The 26529-nt window shown below is 45.2% G+C and overlaps 1 protein-coding gene across 1 annotated transcript in view; it reads right to left on the bottom strand.

Moving 5' to 3' along the window:
- CACNA1I (calcium voltage-gated channel subunit alpha1 I) overlaps positions 1-26529 on the bottom strand; it is a 166306-nt gene that overhangs the window by 68182 nt on the left and 71595 nt on the right. The window contains exons 2-4 of the mRNA XM_050892893.1: positions 25942-26053; positions 24800-24933; positions 6786-6883 (exon numbers count right to left, since the gene is read on the bottom strand). Coding sequence (XP_050748850.1) covers positions 6786-6883; positions 24800-24933; positions 25942-26053 — 344 coding nt within the window. The remainder of the gene's footprint in view (positions 1-6785; positions 6884-24799; positions 24934-25941; positions 26054-26529) is intronic.

Raw genomic sequence — 26529 nt, 5'->3', positions numbered from 1 at the left:
TCCTTGGGTGCTGTGCCCGGCAAACCCTGCCACTTGCCTCCTGTGCATTTCTCCTTCAAGCCCCGCTTCTTCTCTGCTCTCCTCTCTATTGATCCTCACGCTGCTCTGCTCCCCCTCGCACTGTTTCCCTGTATCCTGAACATGCCTGTCTGATTTAGGGTTCGACTGACTTGATAAAGAGCTGTACATACAGGAAAGTGCAGCTCTGAGTTACATTTCCATCTCCGATCTGCCCCCTCACTAAGGAAACTCATCTTTTAATGGCCTGCTCCGGGCATAAATCACATTGCTCTCTTCAGTGCTTCACTCCACTTGGCTAGGAGATTGGGTTGGGAAGGGAGGATATAGACTGAACTTGACCCCGTCGGTCGAGTCCATCTCCTGTCGGCTTTTCTCCATTCTTTCACTGCCCGCCTGCCTGGGACAGAGCCTACAGAAAGCTGGCAGCTTCGTCTTTGAATGCATTTGAGTCACACATAGCCTGACCAGGGAATGAAAAGGCCTTTTTGACCTCTTAACTCTTGTGTATGGATGCTGCAAGAGAACATCACTCTTGTCCCTGTACTAACCTGCTCAGGACTGTGGCTGCGTGTGGGTAAATCTGTGTATGTACACATTTGCACGTGGTTGTAAGTATGGTTTGTATGTCACTGAGATGTGATAATAAATATTTACAGAGCAGCTTAAATGAAGAACTGTGGATGGGGTAACTTTAAATATTTGGAAAATACAACAATATCTGAATTTCAGTTATCACTTCACAAATAAAGCTATGAGGGGAAAAAATGTAATTCGAAAAGAGTTAAATAGAAGAGTACATTTTTGAAAGAGAATCAATGTTGGAAGAGAACAAGCAAGTGACAGTCCTCTTTCAGAAAGACTGAAGCATCTGAAGCAAAGACCCTGTAGGGGGGGTCTTCGAAGAGGAATCTCATAATCCCTTTGCGTTTCCAGCTGCTAGGGCAGGACTCTGCCTGTCAAATGCGCTTGCTTTTTGTCTGATCTAGCTGTAAATGAGACTGTTTTACAGCCTAATATATCTCAGTCAGAAGCTAATTTCACACACGCTCATCAGTGAAATTAGTTCTTCAAAAACACATTTAGAGAAGTAAATGTCATCACTTTTCCCCCGTGCCAAGTGTGGAGTTCATAGCCAGACCACTCTGTCTTGGGCACTGTTACAGCACCAAACACAGGTAGTTGATGTGGAATACAGATTTAAGGCAGGCATAAAAATACAAAACATCTGCTTTTCCCATTCCAGGGTTCAGCTGCTTCAGACTATTTTTATATTGGTGCTTTGGTGTAGTGAGCTGAACACAGGGCTAAGAGTTAGGAGATGTCAGTTGTATTCCTGAGTCTGCTGGTGACACTCACTGGGTCTCACTCACCTGGTCTGAAACACGAGAAAGATTAAACCAACAAGCCTTGGATTATATCTTTGAGATCTGTAGAAGAAAAGTAGAAAACTCCCATCTATTTGGACCCATGGAGCTACTATAACAACAATAATTAATAAAGAGAAATGGAGCCAACAAAGATTTTCCTACACAGCACTTTTACCAGCAAAAAATGCTATTTCATTGAAATGGAAACACTTCAGTGTTGTGATAGTTATTGAAACACCATTTAGCAAAAAGAAAAGGAGTCCAAGAGGAAAGGAAAGCATTTTTATACTAGAATGGCATGGATGAGGTTTTTTGATTTTTAAACTTCTTTATCATGACAAAGTATACGAAAAAAATAAAAAAGCCAAACAAACCACCTAAAACTAGGCATAATAAGACCGTGTTAAAATGGATGGGAAATCCTTATTCTTGTTCTGACTGAGAAAAAACACATTTAGAAAGAGCAGAACTTCCCACAAATCTGAAATTCTATTTCCTGCACAGCTAGTAATAAGAATATAACATTATATTTCTAATGCCTATACCTCCACATAAGTATTACTGCACTTACACACCAAGAATTAGCACATGCATACACTTTCTATTCAATAAAGTTGCTATGCAACACTCTGCAACAGACTTCTTCACTTCCGTACAGTGTGCTCAGCTGAAGTAATCTGCTTCCAAATGATGAATCAGTTACTAAATTGTAAGTGGAAACTGGAAGACATCAAACACAATGCAAAGGACTCTTCTTTGCATAAGACCACTGCGACAAGAGTGAGTAAACTGAAGAAACATTTTCTGCTCCAATGTCAAAAAACCGTAATAACAGAAGCAAAAGAAATTCAAATGATCAGAAATCAGACTCCCTGCTCAAAAGCATGCAGAAATAAAACAAAACCAGCCTTCCCCCCCAAACCTTGTGCCTTGCCATGAGAAGGGATGAAAGAGCTAGCAGAAACAGCAACGTTTCACCTAGCAACCTGCCACGCAATCACAAAAGGATAACAACAAATAGATGTGGAATTTCACCCCAAGCCCAGAACACAGACATGCCCAGAGCAGAAAGCAACTACCTCTGACAGAGACCTGGAGGGTATTTTTTTCCTCTTTACACTTGTTCGGTGACTCACAGGGCTTGTCACACCAGCTCACCACCATGGAATTGAATCACATGGTAATGGGACCAGACAATCCCTAATTTTTCATTTCATGCATTTTCAAAAAAAAAAAAAAAAAAAAAAAAAACCAAAAGGCAGCATTCCTGGGGCTGTAGTCAGGAATGCAAGAGATAAGCAGGAATACTAATGAAGGTGTGATACGTATTGCAAAACTAGGGCACCTCATGTTTTCTCTAGTACACTTCAAAGATGACATGTGAATGGAGGAATGATCAAGTGGGGCAGAGCCACAGACTTCTTCACCCAGAAGTGAAGTCCAAAATGGTCAGTAGCACATCCTGCTGAGAATTGCAAGAAATGCAATCAATCGCTGATAGCCAGTAGCTAAAGATCAGCTCTAACCCTGAAGCAAGGATGTTTGAAATCTAGAAGTGTCTCCATGTGAGCTCACATCCCTTGGACAATCCCATTTTACTTACTTTACTTACACCGTGCCTCTTACTTGATTTGGGGCTGGAAGGACTTCCTGTGGCAGCGAGTTTTACAGCCTAATTATAAACTGGTGGAGAACTTCTTCCTTAATAGACATTTGCCACCTTTTGGTTACACTGGATGTCCTTTTCTTCTTCTGTCACGATTCAGGTAGGAGAGTCTATACATCCTTTACACTATACATAATGAGTATGGCACACACAAATAGCATTTGTCAGCTCCTTGTGGGATACTGTTTCAAAGCCTCACAAGTCTCAGCATAAGGAAGGGCTTTCAGTAACATGTTAAGAATGAACACAGGTAAGCAGAATTTAGACATATCCAATTTGGGCATTTAAACTGCAGCCTTACCCACCTGCTAGGAATATAAAATAAGTTTATTTAACTTATTTAACAGGTGATACTTTTTCCTCTACCATGCTCCTACTGTTTCCTTAGAGTCATTCTGAATTTCCTCCCTCCTAATTTTCTGGCATCGCTTCTTTTTTTGCTTCATGGAGTACGAAATTTCTCTCAAATTTCTCCAGAAATTTCTCACTTCAGTATGAGGACTTTTCAAATGCTGGCTGATTATTAGAGTGTTGCTCTTCTTTGGGCGCTAAATAATCTACCCAGACAGACCACTTCAGCACTCTTCTGCTCATGCAGTAATCACTCAGGTTCCTAATCACTTTGTCCATTCTCCTGATAATAAACTGCCATTATTCAGTCCACATGGCCAGACTCCTCTGTAAAAACTTGTCCCTACCTGGGTGCCTATGTGGAAGCCTTTGAAATGGCCACCAATGAATGCAGAGCCACATTGTCCCATTGCAGCCTTCTGAACATGGCCAAATATCTGCCTTTGGGATTAACCCCTCTGCCCCTCCCCAAATATCTCACGCTCCCACCAAGGCTTCAATCTCCCTCTACCTCCCGCTGTCTTATTTCCCACTTTCTTTGCTAGCACCTGCAACACCTCCAGCTTGGTATCATCAGTATATCTCACTAATAGACTTTCCTCTTGCTTCAGATCAGTAATGAAGAACTTTAAAAAGACATTAAAAAAAGATTTGTGGCCAAAGGTCCCATTAATTATGTTTGCTGCACCGCACTAGGCACCTTCTTCCAACACAGCTTATTCCCATTTATCACAAGCCTTTGTTTACAGCCTCTTCACCAGTTTTCAACCCTCAAGTCAGTGCTTCCTCTCCCAGGGAATCCGATTTCTTCTTTTTTTTTGTTAGTTAATGGCAGGATGTCTTTCTTCCAAAATGTTCTCTGCATATAACCACAGATTTATGTAGCGAGAAAGATACATAAAGGTTTAACCACAGAGTGGAAATTAAAACACCATCAGTTTCATACAAGTAAAGTTTTATACTGATAAAAGGAGCAGAGAGGCAGCATCATGGCCAGCACAGTCAGGGGAAATTCAACGGCCTGTGCTCTGCAAAGGTCAGGCGAGATGATCGAAAGCATCCCTGGTGCCTTCACATGGACAGAGTGGGTCCCTGGTGGGCCAGTTCTGATGCTGCTCACACCGCTCCTCCCCGGGGCAGCTCCTGCTGGCAGGGGAGCGACTACGGCTGTTCTGGGAGATAAATAGGAATAAAACAAGGCCTCAACTTTTTGTCAGTCAGGTTTTGCTCCTGACCGCTGGTGTCCAGTAATTAACGTGGCTGACATCTACAGGAGTCAACTGGATATCGTTCAAGACGCTCCCACTCGCCACCAAGGTTAAGTCTACCCTGGTAACAGGGATCAGCCTCAAAGTGGTCTTTGAGCACAGACTCACGAGACTCCTTATGAAGCAGGGAGGAAAGGGGGCTGCGTAACACAAGGACAGTGCTGCCTCACACAGCTGGCTGTATGCTTCCTGGAAGGGGCAAGCCTGCCATGCACGACCTCCAGGCCACCCCCTCGCAGAAGAGATGCCCCCCTGCCGCCATGGTGCATGCCCACGGCCAGGACCGTGGCTGGCTGCCACCCCTCTCCTCTCTGGAGGAGGGCCAGAGAGGTGGAGACAGGCTGGGGGAATTGTTTTGCTGACAGTCTATAGACAAAAGGTTGTTCTTGGCTCCCATCTTTATCACCCCATGACAGACCTGTTATATGCCTGGGTGCGCGCTCAGTGCCCAAGCCAGCTGCTCCTCTGCCTGGCGCCCTCCTCCCACGCTGGGCACACAGGACTGTGCCTCAGTTCCTCCCATCACACCTTTCAGCACCCTCTGTCCCTGGCTATTGCTCAGAGATAAAAATATACCCAGGAAGAGGGACAAGACCCCTTTCTAGAAGGGCTTTGCATGGAGCCAGAGACCCTGAAATCTACCTCCATAGCATGTTGAAGAAATAGGTGGCACCGTGAAAGTGACTTTGGCACAAGGGAAAACATATGATGCAGACTAGGAGGTCGACTGTGCAAACTTCCTAAGATCTGGAAAAGAAAAAGGAGCATCTGAGCTCGAGAGAAGGATTAGGAGAGCTCTGGCAAGGTCTTAGCCACTGCAGACAACCTGATTAGGGAGATTAGGGGGAAGAGCAAAGAGACTTCGTGCCATTCTGCAAGGCAGAAAAACTTGCGGAAGAAACGCCTAAAGTCTCACAGGGCTGCACGTGGCAGCTCTTGCCTTTACAAAGAGAATAGCCAGGAACATCAGACTGACACAGCGGACTGAGTTCAGTGCTCTTGCAACCCCCTGATCCCAATGGCATGCAACCTGCCCACCAGTTCACTTCCATCCACCTGGATACAACCACTGCAAAGCCTGAGCCACCTCCATTAATGTTTCCTGCAGTTAAATAACAACGGTAATGCCTGCTTACTTGCTCCAAGGTTGCAGGGAGAACAACACTGATGAGGAAAAAAAAAAGAAAAAAAAAAGGGGGGGGGGGGAGAGACAAAGGAAGGGAAGAGGAAAGAAACAGTTCAGCACCAATAAAAACTGCAAAGCATGGCGAAGAGGCTGGTCTTGTCCCCATCCCCTGGGAAGGGAGGAAGCGAGGATTATGGAGGGGCCACCTCCGCTATAGGAGCTGCACGTGTGAGTGGCACATGCCCCAGGGCTGCGGCTCACATCCCAGGGCTGCAACACCTCTCTGGTTTGCATACAGACTTAAGCTGGGGACTGCGTCTCAGACCTGAGCAGCGCCGGAGAGAGCAGTTCGGCTGCTGACACATCCAGGCTCACGCGCAGCCCCGGCAGCCCCGTGCCCAGCGGCGCTCAGCCTGGCTCATACACACACGCCAGCTCACAGGGGGGATAGTCAGCACAAAAGAGGGAGTACAAAGCACAGGGAGAGGAGGAGAGAAAAAAATAGCCGGTGCTACACGCCCCTAAGCTGTAATGGTGTGGAAATTTTTCAGATGAGAGGATCTGGAAGACCATGTGAAAGCCTGAGCAAACCAATTCTCCCTGCTTCCCCCAGCTCACCCCTCTCCAGACCTCACACACATCCCTTTTTGAGGCTGCAGACATTATCAAACCTGCGATGTCCTTCAGTAAGAGCAAGAAAAACCCCTTTCCTTTACTGCACATTGTTCAGCTTCAGCTCCTGAGCCATCAGCATGGCCCTGCGCAAAGGACGACCAGGGCAGATATGCCGGGAGACTGTAGTTTTCCTGCCCATCCAAGGACACCTCTTGGCCCCATGATGGGGAAAAGCCTGCACACACCATGCAGCAGCCTCCACTCAGTTTGCACCTGAACCCCGCCTGGAGAACACCACCACACACAGCCTTACTGATCACGTACTCCCCACAACCCAAGCTGAGCAGGTATAAGAAGGAAGCATGACTTACTAGGCACACGGTTGATAGCTTTCAGGGGTCTCAGGACGCGGACAGTACGGATTGCAGACAAGTTAATGTTTTGGAGATCCAGGGAGTACTCCACCATCCTGCAGAAGGGGGGGGAGGGAGAGAGAGAAAGAGAGAAAAAGAAAGTTTAAAATAAACCAAAATTTTGGTTTGAGCCACAGAGTCGTCATTTCTTCATTGAAGGGTTTCTGGAAGTTATAGGGATGCAGCCTGAGTCTTTGGGAGCAAAGCTGAAGCCTCCGGGAGCCCTCCAGGAGTAGGACCGGAGCCCACAGCTCCCCTGGCAGAAAACGCAACTTGTCCGCAGCAAGGCAGCAAGTAGTGACAGTGTGCCATGTGGATGCAGGCCAGGAGCTGCGATAACACTTACTTGCTGCAACCGTCAGGAGGGGAAGGAGCCGCATGAAGATGCCCCAACAAGAAGCATGCACGCAGGGTAGACATTTCCCATGAGGCAAGGAGGAGGGGGGCTGCATAGCCAGTTTTGCTGAGTGTTACCTGCAGCGCAGTAGGGTGCTCCCCGTGTTCCCCTCATCTCACAGTGCAGGATGAGGTCCCTGGAGGTGGCTTCAGCCAACCTGTTTTACCTCACGTAGAAGCAAACTCTCTACTTAAAGCGGTAACTGCTTCGGCTAGGTTGGAAGGCTTCTGCCATAGCTGTGAATCACTCCTTTCTGACACCAACCAAAAGGGGAAAAGCCTAATTTTAGGACATATGCTAGACCTTAACTCTCCCAACCCAACAGCATGCTCCCTAAATAACCTCAAAGTGCAAATGGCTATGACTAATGCATTGGCTTTGCTGCAAGAGCAGCAGGTGCAGGTGAAAAAAGTGACCTGGCCCAGCACCCCTTAAGCCCAGTGCTCCTCTCCTCGCCCAGTATGGCAAATGTCCAGTAACTTGCCTGCCTCTTGGAAAGCACGGCGAGAAACTGGATTATACTAACCATTTACCCTGGCCAGCAATTTTCACCCGAGGATCTCAAAGCATTTTGCATGTTTTAGTGAACATAGGTGCATGAGGCCTCCAGGAAGACACGGGCTGTTGTCACCAGCTTCCCCAAGGTGACCCTGATGTGCAGAGGGGATCAAGAGGGTGACAGAGTTGGCAGGTGAAACAGCAGCAGAGTCAGGACAGGAATGGCTTCTCCTGAATCTCTTCTCAGATGTGAATAACAAAGCTACAAAAAGCTCCCTTCTCCTTGGCCTTTCAACATGCCTAACAGATGGGGAGGGATGAGGGAACACAACATTTTATTACTGCACCCCTTCTCAAACCAAAACCATTATATAGATAGACCCACAAGTCAATAGTCCAGTAACCTGAAGCCCACCCAAATCCCTCTGCCCAGGAACCACTGAGGAGTGAATCAGAGAGCCTAAACGAGATGTTGAGAGGGAAATGGGGTACAGCCAGTCCATAAGAAATAGCAGGGAGAGGACTTGAGTGAAACTTGAATGAAACGGACTGATCCTTCTACTGATCACCCTCTTCACTCAAAAGGGCCTTGAAGAGCAAATGTCTAGTTGTCTGTCTACACCTTTCACAAAGGGGACTTGTCAGTGTGATAGATTTTCAAACACAATGGGGTAAACCTGTCGAAGTGTTGTGATTATTCTCTCTCATGCTCTCTTTCTTTCTTTCCCTCATTCCTTTCGCTCTGTTCTCTCATGCACTTTTAGAGTAATTGCATTAAATAATTCTTCCTCTGAAATGCAGTAGCATTCATTTACCTACCTGGAGCTGTCAGTTCCACATACACCGAGTGCAGAAGAAGAGAGGAGGGATTTCATGCAGATAATCAAAATATTCACACCCCCCAAAAAAATGCAACCCAAAAAACCCCCACCCCAAACCAAGCAACAATACTTAGCCTACAAAAAGCATTAGCGATAGACAGAGGCTTGGGATCCAGTCAGATGAAACTGGGAAGTGGGTATGAGAGGAGGAAGAACGCACATGGATATAAACGTACAGACATGACTACAGGGCATCACACAAATGACATACCTGCATGGTGTAAATGAACACAGTGCAAAGGACCTTGAGTAAGCACTGACCAACCCTGCTCCAAAAGCAAGATTGCCTCATTAGCATGCTGTTGCTCCAGAATGTGGCAGACCTGCTGAAACTTTGGAACTACGGTTACGGGCAAAGCACCGTATCAACATAGCTGTATTGCTCCCAGGACGTGGGCTAACATCTCTTCACGGCACAGAGACTTGACATGTAGAGGCAGCTTTATGACTGAAGGAGTCCCTGCACTGCAGTCTGTTATAGGGGGTAGCTATATACACAGAAACATAAAGGTCTGCAAGCTTGGTGAAGTCCCACAGAACTTCCTTTCCTCTCCTAAAAAAACATGTCCCCTAGAGCACTGGGTTGAGGTCAGACCTCTGAAGGCAAAAAAAATTATTTTTGAGCAGTAGCAGAACAACCTGAAACACACTCTGTCAGATGCCAAATAAGCAAATAGCCCCAAAACATGTCTAACTTCAAAAAGTGGTCTTTTCTGAACTGCAAGTGACCAAATGAGAAGTCCTGAAGAACACCGTGACCCTCACAGAAACTGAGCACAGGGGAACAGCACAGGCCTAGGGCTGAGATGAAATCAGTGGGCAGAGGTGACATCTTTTCTTAGACTTAGCCATGCAAATTTCATTTAAAAACAGAACCTCCGTTTACAAACCATTCGTTCGAGTTTTGTCCTCTTGTGGCTGCAGCCATGTTGCTAGCATTACAATGGGAGTAACCTTAACTAGGTGCACATCACTACTCTCTCCTAGCTGGAATGAGCTTGCCACCTACATAGCACAGTCTGTGTGTCACTAGAAAATTAATAATCATCAAAGTAGCGAGCACGGGTCCTTTCAGAGCAAGACAAATGCTACGCTAGCTGCAACTGTGCAGTTCAGACAGACAGCGAGCCAGCCTCCCGCAGCCCTTGGTGGCCGCAGATTTGCTGTGATTACGTTCCAGTTTAGCTAGAAAAAAAATGCCAAACAGTCGATCACTCTGCCAGTGAAAACAGCAGGCTGTTCCCAAGGATGGGTCAGAGAAGGGCAACTGTTAAATTTTTCAGAGAGCAACTTCTAACAAAAACGAGCTCAGCCCTAGCAGGCCCCAGGGCTTCAGCTTGCTTAGCAGACCCCTTCTGCCTACGGTTCTTCCTGAGGCCTCCTGGTCTTGGCTGTAATAACAGAGACACATCCAGGATGCTTAAATCCCTGTGGATGAGTTATGCCTATTGTAGTCATGTAAATCATATCCAAAACAACTCCAACACAATTCCAGTGCAATTTTGCATTAGGGCCGCTCGTTTTCGCCTTCTCATTCCTAGTGATGGCTTTAGCATCAGCTTATGTTCACGCTTCTCTTTGCACAAGGGTAGCATGCCCATACCATGATGGACTGCAGGTGACTGGGGTGAAATGCAACCCTATTGATTAACCAAAAAAAAAAAGAAAAAAAAAAATTCTGTGTAGGTAAAACCGATGAATCCAAATGTTGCCTCCTTTGCTCTAATGAAACAGGATCTCCAAGCGACTCCGCCAGAGTCTCTGGGCATCTGCAGCATTTCAGGGATTGCCAGCCCAGCTGTTTTTGCTCTTATCTTTCTCCAGCCAGCCCTGCTCCCCACTGCCTGGACACCCTGTACATTTAATCCCCTCTAGGTTTGGGCTGTACCTGATCTCCTGCTGCCACATCTGGAGGTGGTGACAGCTTGACAGACAGTCAAAAGGGCTCGTCGCAAAAAGTGATCAGCCAGAAACTGGCAGCAGATTTATGTCAGGAGGTTCAAATTTTCCCCTATCTGTGTCTCAAGATCTTGTGATGGTGGATTAGGCGCACGGTGCTTATTTGGACTCTCAGGCAGGCACCCAGCCTTCCGTGCTTGGATCCTTATCACACCAGCAACCCGGGTGTTGTGGTTTGACCCCAGCCAGCAACTAAGCACCATGCAGTGGGATGGGGAGGAGAATCGAGGAAAAAAGTAAAACTCGGGTTGACACAAGAACAGTTTAATAACTAAAGTAAAATAAAATGTAATACTAACTAATAATAATAAAAATATTATAATAATTGTAATAAAAAGGAATATAACAAAAAAAAAGAGAAATAACACCCAAGAAAAGACAAGTGATGCACAGTGCAATTGCTCACCACCCGCTGACCAATGCCCCAGCAGCGATCCGCCCCTCCCAGCCAACTCCCCCCTGTTTATATACTAGGCATGATGTCCTATGGTATGGAATATCCCTTTGGCTAGTTGGGGTCAGCTGTCCTGGCTGTGCTTCCTCCCAGCTTCTTGTACACTTGCTTGCTGGCAGAGCATGGGAAACTGAAAAATCCTTAATTTAGGATAAGCACTACTTAGCAACAACTGAAACATCAGAGTGTTATCAACATTATTCTCACACTAAATCCAGAACACAGCACTGTACCAGCTACTAAGAAGAAAATTCACTCTATCCCAGCCAAAACCAGGACACTGGGGAACCGTGTGTTTGCTGGATGTTCATAAATCAAGAACAGGGAAACGTAAAAGCTAGTACAAAACAGTTGCCTCCTTATTAAACTCCAGGAGATTTCCAGGCTCCTTGTCCTTGCCTTGTGGCAGCTCGGTGCCATCAGCAAGGGTAGCCCCCACAACATGACTGCCCTTCATCTAGTTCTCCCCTCTTTCTTGGCTGCTTTAAGTGTGTCTTGTTTGTAAAAGCCTTAGTTTCTTTAAGGCCCAGGGGCAGTCAAACAAAGTTTAGGGAGTGGAAAAAAAACAAACCCTGTGCTGGTTGTGAGCTGTCCTTTCCCCTTATCGTGACAGGGCAGGGGGGAATGCATCTCTCCCAAGGGAAATGGCAGCTCATTTCTGGCACCGCTAAAGTATTTTGTGGCCTCTGGTGTGGGTGGGCGAGTGCAGCAGCAGGTTAGGAAGCTGGAACTATGCTAAATCAGAGAGAAACTCCTGATCTGTGATGGAATCTGAGCACTGAGCTGTCAAGATAATTGAATTTATACAGTAATTCTTCTTCCCTCGCTAGAGGTTTTCTTCTTCAAAACTTTCCACAAGAAACTCTTCTGGAAGGAGAGGGGATTGACGCACGCACCGTCTCCACACCATACAGCTCAAGGTTGATGCATGGTGGGAATGCTGACAGAGTGGGAAATGGGACAGGGGCACCGGCTGCATGCATGGGGTTCATCCTACAGAAGCAGGGGGATGCCTGGCAGGGAATGCCTCTCCGCTCAAGCTCTGCCTCCCTTCCCACTCTCAAGGTATCCCATCCTCCTCCCTACCCCCTCTCTCTCTTTACATCCCTCTGACTCACGCCTGCCTGCAACATTTCCACCTCATTTTAATCTTCCTCCTTAACTTCCAGTTTTTCCATTTGCCCCTTGCCTTTCCTTCATCTTTTTCCACTTTGCCTCGTATCCTTCAATTCCGTTCCCAATCCTTTCTTTCCTCTTTATTCCTTCTGTCCTTTTCCCTACTGATCATCTTCCTGCTTCCTCCTCCGACTTAGTCTCTGCCTTGCTGACAAACATTAGCCTATGCCCAGGTAAGTCTGCTCAGCTGAACACACAAGAGACCTTGAGTTTAACAGAGGCAAGACCAAGCTAGCACAGGGAAAAAGAGCAATTTGTTAGCGCATTGACCCTGTCCAGAAAACACCTGGTCTGGTGTACCTCCATCCCATGCCAAGCTACTGCAGCAGACAGTGAGCACACGGGAACAAGGGGGCATGCAAACCAGCAGCATTGCAAACCTTCACTGCTCATGAGGTCTCAACAACAGCAGAATAGCTTCACCAGCTACAGCTTGGCACTTCTTTTGCTCCTCTGCACCCATGAGCGTGAGAGTGGGCTTGGATCTGTCTTGGCACTCTCCACTTCTCCAGCAGCAATGAAGAGAAGAGTGATGCTCTTTGCCCAACAGCAGAAATGCACGGCCAGCGTGGCTCTGTGCCAGGCATGGGAGAGCAGACTGACCAGCAGGATGGAGGAATAAAAACCAAGACCATTTAAAATAGACATAGCAAGAATATGAAAACCATGTAAGGAGTCCAGAAAATTCAGACTTTATCTTGCTGTACGTGTAACCCAAGGTAATGTACTTACGCAGTGCTTGGCTAGCAGCTTCCTTGCAATTACATTTGATGAAATCCATGATTAAAACAGTTCAAACATTATCATTTACCTCTTCATATTTACATCCCCTTATGCCTTTATTAAATACTTACTAACTTTCCTAATCTTAGCTCCTGAACTTCTATTTGCTGAAAATTAGCAGCCAAGAAATAATATTTAAAATGTATTCTGGAAGCATTCATGAAAAATACCAAGGCAGTATTTTTCTTATGACACAAAGCCAACGCATTTTTGTCAAATTCAAAAGCTGCCTAATTCCCCTTCTCTGATAGGGGTTTTCAATTGAAATCTAATTAACTGCAGTCTAATCAATTCATATTTCTTTGTCAAACAAATTTGGGTTTGGCACTGAAGCCAGAAACTTCATGGCTGTGACTTCCTAGCTGTAATTTCAGGCTTGCTATGAGTCTCTGCAAAGTGAAGCTTTTCCTGCCTGTGGACTTTTATTTGGTCCTTGCATCTACAAGCACCTGGGGTGACCAAGGCAGAAGATTGTTTGGTTGTTCTCTACTCTGAATTCCTTCAGCTTCCCAACTATGTCAGGGGTCTGAGCCTGATGTGTACCTATACTATGACTAGATGTGATTTAACCAATGTCTTCCATGTACAAGAATATACCTTTCTGTCCTCGGCTCCTTGATTTGGCCATCAAGTTCCACAAACTGGAATTTCTACCACTTCGAAGATCCAGAACATTGGAGTCACAGGGAAAATATGACTAAGTCTGCCAGTTTTCCCTGTCAGAATTTTTAATTCAGATATCAGCACCAAAAGTTGGAGCTGACGTCTCTCCATTTACCAAGGTGTTCATCCCCCTGATATGTGAGCCATGTGAAAGCCATCCCACAGCTCAAATCTCCCACCTGCAGTTTGTGGGGTGGTGGTGGGAGACTGATTTACCCCTAAATCCTCCCATCTCTGTAGTACAGACCAGGTTGAAAGGAAGGTCTCACTGCCTCTGCTCTGGCTTCAAAGACTGTGGCTACAATGCAGAGAAGGAGAAAAGCCAGTCCTCTCACTGGACAATGCATTCCAATGTTCCCGTATCTACCCTTTTAAATTAATGAGCCGTTCTGATGAAAGGAAATTAAAAAGCATGTGCATCACTAGATCCACCCAAGTCCTGGCCCTGTGTGGCCAGTGATGTAGCAGTGGGCAGGGGGCATGGGGAACAGGGCTGGCCAGGCTCCCCCAGGGTCTCTATAAGCTGAATCTGTGGTGTGCAAAAAAGGGAGGGCAGGCAGCAAAATGCACTTACTGGTGCCCACAACTGCCTGGATAGTGGGGACCATCAGCGTTGGAGCAACAGCAAGGAGGCAGGGGGAAGAGCACACAGCTAAACAGCTAGAGCGTGGGGCACGTGTGGCATTCAAGACACCTCCTGTCAGCCCTTGCTAAGGCTGGATGTGCCCTAGCTTGTACACAAGGAGAGCTGTGCACAGGCAGGCACCAGTAAGCGATGAACCCAATCTCTCGCAAGCCCGTCTGGAGACATCAGAAGCAGAGCCAGGAGATTTTGACAGGGCCTGCCCAGATGCTGGGCAAGAGAGGAGTGCTACTGCTTCCACCCCCAGTCTACAGCTACAGGACACACACATATCAGCAGAGAGAAAAAAAAAACACACAGCATGTGCAAACAGACTACTTGCCAGCTCCAGGACTGCAGGGCTCCTGGGTGGGACCTATTTTTTAGGATTTCTGCACCATGCCAGCCCATTTGCTCTATAGCTGGAGCCACATCTTTACTTGCCCCCAAAGGCCCCAGGGGCTATGGCAGAAATTAAAGACCTTCTAGGTGTCCCCTTTTCCCTGCTCAGAGAGTTGTGTTGCGGCCCATGCCCCCACTTCCTTTGCTTGCTCACAGCCGCAAAAAGGCACAACCTTTACCGGTGCACTGCGAACGCGCAGGGGCCTCAGACAGCACGGGGCACCAGCCCGCATGGGGTGTGCTAAGCACGTGCGGCCCCCCAGCCACATCAGGGCTGCAGTGACCTATGGACTCCTCCTTAAAAATGTTGTCTTCACAGATGCTCCGGCTCCCAACTGACAGGTTATTTAGACCTGATCTTTTGCTATATGGACAGAGGTTGCTCCGTGGTGCAGGAGGCATAGGGCTGCCAGGCAGCCCCCAGCACTGAACCTGCTATCACCTCGCTTGATATACACTTGAACAGCAAGCTGTGCAGGCATTTGCACACATTTCGCACGTTGGTGCCTTCAGGGCCAGGCTTCAAAATGCACCCTAAACAGATGAGCCGAACTCCTTTCAACACCTACTGTAGAAAGGATGGAATAACATCATATGGGATATTGCCAGACATTACACAGTAGGCCTCTAAATTGCTCTGCAAACCACAGTGTACTCAGCTAAGTAGTCCTGCTTATCTCTTTTAAAGTTAGAGCTCATCACACTGCAAAAAGACAACTCTCTGCTGACATAAAAGCTGAAAGATAGAAGAAAAAAAAATCCCTTGCTAGTAAAACAAGGACTGCAAAAATTACATCCTTTTTTCCTCCTTTACAAAAAAAAAAATTAAAGAGGCTATAATTCTGTTAGTAAGAAGTAAGACATTTCTTCAGGGAGTGATAGATCAATTACTAATTGCACAGTCAGCTCCAGAGCTATGATGCTTAGTATTCTTAAAAAAATAACCTGCAACTGTCCCTCCCCGCCCCAGTACAAAACTTTTTTACTTTTTTTTTTTTTTTTTTTTTTTTTTTTTAAATTGCTCTGCAAGCAAAAGCTGCTGAAAGCTTCCAGAGCCTGTGAGACTGGTCCCTTGCTGCCTGGAATGTGATTATTTTACACCCCTGAACACTCAGATTTCTCTCCAAACTGTGTACTAAGAGAAAACATCAGAGTTTCTTAATAGTTTCGGAGACATGATATGAAAAGACATAAGCAGGTTTTCACACTGATAAGAAAGCCAGAGGGACTCGCCAAGCTCAGATGACTGAAGACAAGTGACGGGGCCTCACTTTTGAAAACCAGGAGTCTGAACACAGGCCCTGAGCTCTGTATTTCATTGCAGGGGGCAGGCGGGGGGGGGGGGGGGGGGGGGGGGGAAGGTTGTCTGCATTTTGGTCCTGCGAGCCTGGTGTTGCCTTTTTTTTTTTTTTTTAAATAAAGCTAAAGATTCACATGGTAGGGAATTAGCTTTTAGGGAGGCAAAAAAATCAGAGGCAATAATTGAGAACTACACATAACACATGAAGGGTACCACTGCCTCCTTGTTTTGATTCTTCTCTGGTGTGATTCATTTCATTTTGATGACTGCTTTCATTTCAATATGTTACACATCTATGGATAGTTTACTAGGAGAAAGCAAATGAAATAATTAGTATCATTAAAGAGGAAAAAATGAGCGCACGTTGGGGGGGAGGACTGTGCTTCTTATATTTCTGCCTTTGGTTAAGATGCTATTTAGCCTGCCGCTTGCTGGTTTCCATCTTTATCTGATCACTGCTTGAAACACCTGATTGCTGTATTTATTACAGTTTTCTTTAACTTGCCATAATTTTATAGAAACTTTCATTTGGCATCCAAGATTAGCTAACTAGGATTTTCTGAGCATTCTGCTGTTTACACTGCTGCTAATAAGTATTTAATGGTCTGAGATTTTAAAGTCATAACTATGCAAATTCTGGCCAGGTCCCTGAAGGACCATAGTTAATTAAAAGCAAAGAGAAAGCATAAGATTGGCAACACACTTCCCCATCTTGTGAGATTAAGGCTAACCGGTGTGTTTCAGGCTAAGCGGCATCTTCCCAGTATGCAAAGGCACCGCACGGTGCCAATTTTGTTTCCTGGGAACAGGTGGGCATTTGAGGCTGGGGGGCTGGTACCTCTCATTCTTCAGGGAGCTGCCAGTTCCCTTTCCTGCGCTGAAATGCAGAGGGATGAACATGGGGCCGTAAGTGTAAACTGGAGGCTTCCCGGTAAGGAGAGAGTCGGTGTTCAGAGGTACATGCACTGATGCTGCACAGGTCTGAAAAGAGCTTGGATGAACGGATTTGGGAAGCAGCATTACTGCAGGTTCACCGAAGAGAGGATGCAATACCTAAGGAATTAGGGGAAGCAGAAATCAAGGACAGTAGATAACTATCAGAGAGAAAAGGTACAAATAATAATAATAATCTCAGTTAATAGACAGCAATACCTTCCAGGCTCCCAGTGTGGAAGCTGCAAAAAGCATTCCTGAGGAAGCAACTAGCCAAAAGGCACAGGGAGTGAGAAGAAATGTTCTGCTCAATCTAAGGGGCTATTCAGGCATGCCCAAAAAGGGATCTCCAGCTGTACAAAGATGCCAGAAAACCCTCTCCAACGGCTGCATAACTACTCAGAAAGGAAAGGATGCTTTGGAAAAAGAAATGAAGATATCAGGACAGCTATGCTGCCATACTATAAGTGAAACAAAATTAAAAAAGCAAACTTAGGAAAGTTTTCAGACTTCCAGGACAATATTTACCCATGATGATGCATTTTGAAATTAATTGTTTTTCTTATCATGATATGCCACAGATCATAGACTATTTCTGAAGAAGATGGACAAGAAATATTCAGCTGAGCATCTTGGTGGCCCATCCTGGCAAACAGGCAAAGGAGATGATGGAGGAGTCTGGTAACAAACTGCTGGCTTGGCCAGCCACATAGGGCAGGAGACTTGCAGAGCACTGGCTACCCCTGGAGAAAAAGAAATATTAACCAGCATTTCATTAGAAGAAGAATTAGTTTTTAGGGAACTGAGAGATACACCAGTCAGGAGATTGTTAAATGAAAGACCAAAGGGGAAAGTGATGAAATTAGGAAAAAAGTTAATTCTTACAGAGCCTCCATGTCAAGAACAAAACTAATCAAAGCACTAAAAGATGTAAAGAGGAGAAAAACAGTATTGTCTATACACCAGTGCCAGGGGCCTGAGTAATAAAAAGAATAGGAATTGTTCATTTTATGAGCATAAACAGCCTAAATGGCATTAAGAAAGCCTGGTGGGAAGAGCTGCATGAAAGGAATATTAAAATCAAGGATTTTAAGCTAGCTAGGGAGGCTCAAGTGGACAGAAAGAGAGGGGGAGCAGCACACTGTCAAAAATGGCATTTTCTAGTACGGAATCAGTGACAATTTGGAAATGAATACTTATGGATTAATTTTCTGCCATATAAAGCAGAGAATTCCTCCTGGCTAGAGAAATGGGCTGACAGGAGGAGCCTCATGAAATTCAACAGACAAATGCAAGGTCCTGCACCTGTGCTGGACTGACCCACTGCCTAAGGACTGATGGGTAGTGGCTCTGCTGAAAAGGACCTGTGGGTCCTGGGGGACAGCAGGCGACACATGGTCCATGCAAGGAAGGCTGACGGCATACCAAGCTGCACCAACAGGAGTGCAGCCAGTAGATGAGGGAAGGGATTATCCCCTTTACTTTGCACTTGGTAGACCACATCTAGAATACCACATTTAGTTTTGGGCCTCCCAATACAAGAAAGATGTTGATAAACTGGAGCAAGTTCAGTGGCGGGTCACCAAGATGCTCAGGGGCTGGAGCACTTGCGCTGTGAGGAGAGGCTGAGGGGTGCGAGCTTGTTCAGCCTGGAGAGGAGATGATTTTGGAGGGACCTAACAGCAGCTCCTTGGTACCTATGAGGAGGTCAGTAAGGAGATGAAGCCAGCCTCTTCACAGTGGTGCATGGCAGGAGAACAAGACACAGCAGACATAAATCCAAGCAGGGAAGGGAGGTTCAGACTGGTTACAGAGATAAATCAGCACTGGGGCTGGGGCGCAGAGAGGTGGTGCAGTCTCTGTCTGTGGTGGGTTTCAAGACTTGACTGGACAACTCTGAGCAACCTAACTTGAGTTTGTTGTTGGCTCTCATTTGAACAAGAAGATTGGACTGGAGATTTGACAAGGTCCTTTCCAACCCGAATTATCTATGATCCTATGAATGTGATTAGGTATGTCCAGATCACACCAGAAAACAGGCTGATTAGCTCTCTTGGTATTGGTCTGTAATTCATAGGAGAAAAACCCTCCCCTTATCCATCTGCAAGAGTTGAATTTGGGCAACATGTGTTGGGGACACCTAAATCTCCTTGCAATTTCCCAGCATTTACAGTGATGTCCCTTACAACTCAAAGAAAATTGCATTTAAGGATGGAAGATACAGAGATTGTCTATTAAGTGCTTTTTCTTTTTTTTTTATCATAGAACTTAAAATTAGAACTACCTGATTACATGTGTTATGTACAAATCAAGTAAGGTTGTCAACAGTACTAGATATACTTGGTGGATTAGAGAGGCCATATTCATGAAGTTGAACACACAGAAACAGCCATGCATCAAACCGGTGAGGATAAAGACATTAATTCATGAACTGTGGATGACAATCAAGTGGTGTTTAGGAATATTTATCAGATATCCAAGGAGCTTCAATAGAGGCAAGAAAGCTGAATGGGCTAAAAAGATAGTACAACATAAGTGAAAGCAAAAGCAGCAATGTAATAGGGGAAGATGTAAGGGGGGAAGTTGATACCAATGAATATAAATTAGGAGATCGAAATTGTAGAAGATTTGTAAGAGAATTGAACAAGCACATAAAATGGTACAAGATAATCACTGGAACAAGAAAACAGAATTGTCATGAGCAGTGTAAAAAGGCAGAAAACTTCAAATAAAAAAGTTCTATGGGGAAGGTCAGATGATGTATGTGTACTGTAGATGATAATGAGCTAGTTTCAGCTCCAGCTGTGATCAAGTATTTTAGGCTGTGCCTATCAAAATAGGGATATTCTAAGATAAGCAGGCCTGGACAATTTATATCCAAGAGTTTTAAAAGAGATGGCCAGAAAAGATCTGGACCAGTACTGATGATTTTTGATTAGTCTCAGAAAACTGGGAAAGCATCCAAGGGTCAAAGAAATTCTAATGTTGTGCCAGTACTTTAGAAACACAGTGATCTCAATAGGCTGAGTGGACTGATGCTGATCACAGTACAGTAATGCAATTGCCAATATGCAGCTTTGATAGATTACGGATTAAAGGTGGATAATAAAATTAACCGTAATCAACACAGGTTTAAGGAAAAATAGACATCATCAAACTAATGTGCTATAATTTCTTATGAGATTACAAGTCTGGTTCACACAAGTAATTATGTTGATATGGCTGGAATGATATGAAATCATCATGACATACATTAGCTGGAGAAAGACTGGCTAAGTAATAAACCTCACATAAACCTCGCAACAGTAAATGAGGACTCATTCGTGAGCAGATGTACTTCTGTAATGCACAATTCTTGCTGCTCTGTTCTTTATTTATTTATCACAACCTGGCAGAAAATTAAAAAAAAAAAAAAAATCACTGATGGATTTTGCAATTGAAGCGTATTTTTGGGAGAACAGAAAAGAAATGAAGAGGACAAGTCAGCGATACAGAACAGTATGAACTGCTTTGGAAATGCAAATAATATGTATTCCAGCGTGAACAAATGGAACAGCGTACATCTGGGAACAAAGTTTTCTGTTCCTACTAATAGGAAGGGATTTTCTCTCTTCAGAAGAGGAGGCTGAGAGGAAAAAAAAAAAAACCAACCAACCAACCAAGCTTGGAGCCAATGGAGAAAACAGCTGAATGAATTGATAGGGAGATGCTGTGATTGATTAGATGGGCTACTGCAATGCTTGGCTGTAGGAACTAGGAAATTTCAGGCTGGAATAGAGACACAGTATTACCACTTAAGCAGCTACACAAGAGTACTGTGTTTTGTTCTGATGTCCACCACTTTTAAAAGCTGTTAAAAAACACTGCAAGTATATCTCAAAATGCCAAAATACACAAGTCATGCCATTCATCTCATCAAAAGCAAGGTCAGCATGGGATTTGACCACAGCTTATGAGATCTACATGGCAAGCTCCAGTGTGATAGTGGAGAGAGGCAAAGACAGGACATTCTCCGAAAGACAGACCAGCCTCTCCTCAGCCATTGGACTCCAAACAGCAAGTAGTTAAGGAAAGATTTTGGACGTAGTTTGGGCACACACTTGTAATCACAATCATACCCCCAGCCACGCAGTGAAGCCCTCTCCCCCTTAACCTACCTACCTATTTACACAAGTAAATTGTATACCAGAATGTGTCACGGGGATGCCACAGAAAAGGGCAGAGACAGACATAATTCCCACCACAGACTGTTAATTACAGCACTTGGCTCAAGAGAGGCAGAACAACCACTCCATCAGTGGAATTAATGCCCCCAAGGCCAAGCAGGTTGCACGAATTCACTCCTTGCATGGGGACCCTCAGGATAGAGTCATGTAAAGGGACATCTCCCTTCCCAGAGGGACAGTGGCATCATCTGCAACCGCATGTGAACACAACTGCCTCACAGAGTAGAGCAAGGAGAAATTGCTAACTCTTTTTTTGCTAGAGAACCACCTGGCTTAAGAAGTTGATGAGTGCTAGCCCAGAAATAAGTGACTCTTCTCCTAAATTCACGCATGTATAGACACTGGCAGACATTTCCAATATGATTAGTGTTCGCATTATCTGAACTTTCAAAACATAGTAGGCTCTCAACTTTAGGAAGCTGCTCTCTGAAGTTGCCTCAGATCAAGCTCTCCAAACGCACCCATCACTGTGGGAAACAAATGACGACAGACAAGACCTAATCACAAACGCAGGGAAGAGGGACTCCCACCAGGACAGCTGGTGACGAGCACAGCCTGCTTGAAACGTCTGGAAACCTGCAACCTCCTGTCGCCAGCGAGCAGTTCGGAACTGGAGCATTGGCAAGCTGAATCTGCAGCCCTGGTTGCTTGTGCGCACAAGGGCATCGGCATTCTTCAACCCAAATTACCTCACCTGGTTTTAGGAGCTCTAAGGGGAACAATGAAGGAGAGCATTGACTTAGGACTGTTGTTTTGGTTTTTTTCTAATCCTTTCTAAAAAAAACGTGTGGAAGGTGGTTGGGGGAGGGAGTGTGTGAGAGGGGAGAAAGTTCTGGTGATGTCAGCTCCTATCACTATGGAAACTGAACATTTTTAGTGACAATGGAGTCTTCCTCCTTGAGCTGCTGGGTTGCGTGGGGAGCAGGGGCAAGCAGGGCAGGGGCACGCGAGGGAATTCAGCTAACTAAAACTATAGCTTCTGGCTTTCCAAGGAAGTGAGGAGAAAACCACAAATGAATGCCTGAATACATGGTTTATGTAACCAAAACACCGTCTGGGGCAATAGCAGTAAATAGTCATTATGCTCTTTGATAAAACATGCTGTCATGCAGCTAGCCAGATGGAGGTATCTCAGCTGCCCAGGAATGCCTGACAGAACGGTCCCTTGCCTGCACTTTGCTTTTCCATGCTACAGTTTATTCTTCCAACCTTTGCTGCCTTGTTGGTGTTTATTTGGAAAGGGAGAAGGGAAGACAAGGTGCTGGGAAGTACAGTCTTTATTCTTGAAACTGAGAGAAGCTGCACATCTTCTAGGCAGTGCATTACTTCCCAACATCACAGATGTTTTCTTGAGAGCCAAATTTATGACCTCCCTTGCAGGCAATGAAAGTCCAGGACCATGAAAAGGAGAAGGCCCTTAGAGAAAACTCATTAGCCTCTGATCAGGATCTAACTCACTGGCATGGAGAAAACATGCAAGACCTAATGCAGGATGTCTCCTCTGAGTCAGAAGGCTAAGGCAGCATCTGGACCCGGAGTAAGCTGAAACCATGATCCAGGTGTGGGACCAATCAGGATAAAGCTTGGGGCTTAAATTTGAGGTTAAATAAAAGCCTACAGTCTGTATGTAAGTGTAAGTTTGAGCCTTGGATTTGATTTAAACAGTGCAGACAATTTTAATGAATTTCAAAGAATAATGAATTAATAACCACAAGCTTTTATAACTCGAAATACATTATATAGTCATTAGTTCTATATAACTAAATGGAAGAATCTTTCTTTAGCAGAAGTCTTTTGAGATCAGATATTCTAATGAGATTACTATCATTTCTAGCCTGACACCTCATGAGGACAATTGTATAGAAATCGGGAAACAAATTTCTTTCAGTTTTGGACCTGAAATGAAAAATCCTCCACACTGATTATTTTATATCTAAGGAGTTGATTCTAAGTCTCCTTGGCAATGAAGGGAATTCAGATAAGAGCTTTTTTCCTAGTACTGCCATCAGGTGCACAAAAGTCTCTCTCCCTCCTCAAATTTCTGCCAGCAACAGCAACATAGGGAAATATGTAAATGGGGTTTACTCCCTTCTCATCTAAGTAGCATGGATTTCACTTGTTTCCTTCATGGATTAGGCACTTGAGCTCACCCTCTTTCATTAGCATTGCCCCACTGATTTCTTCATCTCTCCAGATAGCACCACGCACATACCATGCTTGCAGGGACACCAGGCAGAGCGAGACCCCCAGTTCCCAAGCCTTTTACCCCATATGCCGGCGATCCTGTACCCACCTGGAGCACAGCCTTCCTCCCAGCATACCGCAGCACATCACCCACACGGAGGAGCACCGTGGGCTCCAAGGTCCCCCTTTCAAACACACTTGTTCTTCCCTTTCCTCCTCAAAGGCTGCTGTGGTAGGGTCTCACTTTCCCTGCATCCAGTCACCAGCAATTTTACCACCAGGAGCTCAGGCTAGAACATACAATGATCTGGCTTTTCTCACCACCGTGTGTCAGGTGCTTTAACTTAGCCTTTCCTGATGAACTCACAGTCCCCATGCCGGGCCATTTTAAATCAGATGCTAATCACAGCAGGCTCAGCCACAAGAAAGGTCTTCCCATCTCACACATGTTGTGTTTAATTCAGAAAAAGCTACAGCTTTCATCTGCCTGTCCTCTTTTCATGCACAAGCTGGCCAAGAATCAGCCTTCAAACTTTTACAACTGAACTGAGTTTGAAAATCTCCACTCCCCCCAGAAGCAAACAATTATATGCCCCTCCAGAGGGAATGACTTTCAAGTCTTGCTGTAGAACTGCATCAAAAGCAAATATAAAGACAGTGCTACTCCGCACTGCAGGGGAAAACTGCAAAGTGAGCTCGAACTCACTGCTGGCTCAGTCAGTAATACACGCACTTCCAGGTGACAGTGAATGCCGATAATTCCTTGCTGGGAGGAAGAGGAAAGTGGGGGTTTCTCTCTGAAAAGACGTTCACTTGTTTGCTGTGAGAACAGCAATATTAGAAGTTTATTTCTGACTTTTTTTTTTTTTTACTATACCAAAAGGCAATCTAATTGAAAATGGAGAAATTCCAAAATAGCACATGTCCACTGGTATCAGAGATAGACATTTTGCTGTGATTCAGTAGGCAAATCCTGGTAGGCTTTCCACTTCATACATGCAGAGGGGAAATCAGAGCTTCACCATAGCAACTTTGTTGTAAAAAACACTCAAATGTCAGCTTGTCCCAATAGTACCATGGGTAAGGCCAGTGCAATACAAAGACAAAAAGCCCAGAGTAACAAAAATTACATTCCTACCTTTGAAACACTGCTGCTGGAAACAGAGAAACTAGCTTGGTTCTGGTAAAGGTTACAGCTCTTCCACTCAGACATTTTAAAAACAAAAAAGGTTCCGGGCTGGCTCTTCAGCTGGTACAAATTAACACCCTCTACTGAAGTTGTGCGAGATAGATAGCTGCACATTAGCTGGGGAGCTAAGCTACCTTGTCTACTGTTTCTTCGACAGACTGCTAACCCCAGCACGTCCGATTCCAGTTCGGCAGATGGACTGGAGTAGCACCAGAGTGGAAACTTTCCCGTCATTTACATCATTTCTGTTCCATGCAAGACTCTAGCAAACACAGAACAAATAAATCCAGAAACTATTGACCTACCCAGCCATGACAATGAAGAAGTCCAGGCGGTTCCAAGTATCTCCAAGGTAACACTTCTTGCCAAAGATCCCCAGGGCCACCATCTTTAAGACCATTTCCATGGCAAAGAAGATGAAGATGAAATCATCAAAGACCTGCCAAACAGAAACCCAACAGCACACCTGAGAAGCATTCTCAGCCTTGGACTTTAAAATGCAGAATGTGAGATAAATACAAATTTCAGTACTTCTAAAAATGAATTAGAGGCAGGGCTGGAAAAGCTTCTTCCATGCAGCCCTGGCATCACAGCTTCCTGCAGCTCAAGTAAACAAGGGGCTTTTATAGTTTTTTTTCCCCATGGGTGAAGTAATTGATGTAGACTCAGAGACTCCTTACATGGACTCAAAAAGAGATACTGGCTCAGCACCAGCAGGTCCAAACCCGGCAAGGGAAACGCTGTCCTTCCAAGGTCTCCCAGGAGGGATTCCTCATCACCCCGCTGCAAATGGCTTAGCTGAGGATATAGTGCAGCTTCATGCACAGCTTGGACAGCACATACCAATCACAGACGGAGGCTTCAGATCTCTGAACGTCACAGCCTCAGCAACACTATAGATGACAACCTTTGCTGTCACCTTCTCTTTGGGGAAGCAGCAAGTACAGCTAGTGCATTCATAGGCTGGATGTACCCACGGACCTTCTTGCCATACCTTTTGTTTCTTCTCCCTTTGGGCATCCTGAATGCCACATTACCTATGGACTGAGTAGTACCTTTGCTCCTCAACAGAGTAGCGAATGCATTGGGGGCTGCTATTCTCTCACACCTGGATGCTGTAACCTTAGTTATTTCTCTCTGGCTTACCTCTGAACTATATATCTTGTAGCTGTCTACGTCAGGAAACCCCTGTTTATGCACAGGATCAGGAAGGTTAGCAACTGTTCTGTACTGCATGGTCACAAATAGACTTCATTCGTTATCTCTCTCTTGCCCCATTCCCCTCCTCAAAGCAAGCTCTTGCCATTTTACAACAGGATAGCTTACTGCCAGGGACATTCTTGCCAACCTGTCTGGGAAGGTGTTGCCCATACACTGAAGGAAAGCATGCATGAAAATTTGTGACTTTGACTGGGGCACCATCACAACAAGAAGGAAGTCTGCTTACCTGCAAGATTTTACACCTGTCAGAAAGGCAGTCCATATCCTCACACGGCTGGTACATCCCCAGGGTAACGCAGTTTAACAAAATCACCATCATGCTGACACACTCAAACCAGGTGGAAAAGAGTCAAGGAAAACTTGCTTGTAAAAGCATCATGGCTGAGATAAGCTTGCTCTAGGCTTAGGGTGACAAAATAGGAAGATTAAGGGAAATAACAACTGCTGGTAGGCTGATTTATTAAATTCTTATGTTTTTCCCCCCCTCAGTTCCTCATTACTCCACTCCTTGATTAAGCCAAAACTCTTTTGAAAAGGGGAAAGTAGAGGTAGCATAAAGGCCTAAGGTATTTATACAAGTCAAATCATTGCCATAGTTAAACACATGCTCACTCCTCTCCTGGTGATTTGCTGAGTCCCTTCCCTCGTTGGTTTACTGAACCTTCCAAAGACATAGAAGAGACTTTCCATGGTGGCCTGTGCTCAAATGTAGCAGAGATCTCTACGATCTAGGGTTCTAAATCAAAATGAACAGCCAGATCTCTATGTGAACCTTGTGATTACTGCCCTTCTGGGAAGGGGGTACAACACAAGG

Source organism: Gymnogyps californianus, chromosome 1, assembly GCF_018139145.2.
Source record: "Gymnogyps californianus isolate 813 chromosome 1, ASM1813914v2, whole genome shotgun sequence".
NCBI classification, from domain to species: Eukaryota; Metazoa; Chordata; class Aves; order Accipitriformes; family Cathartidae; genus Gymnogyps; species Gymnogyps californianus.
The sequence above is the reverse complement of the archived record's forward strand: the minus strand, read 5'-3'. Positions and strand labels throughout refer to the sequence as shown.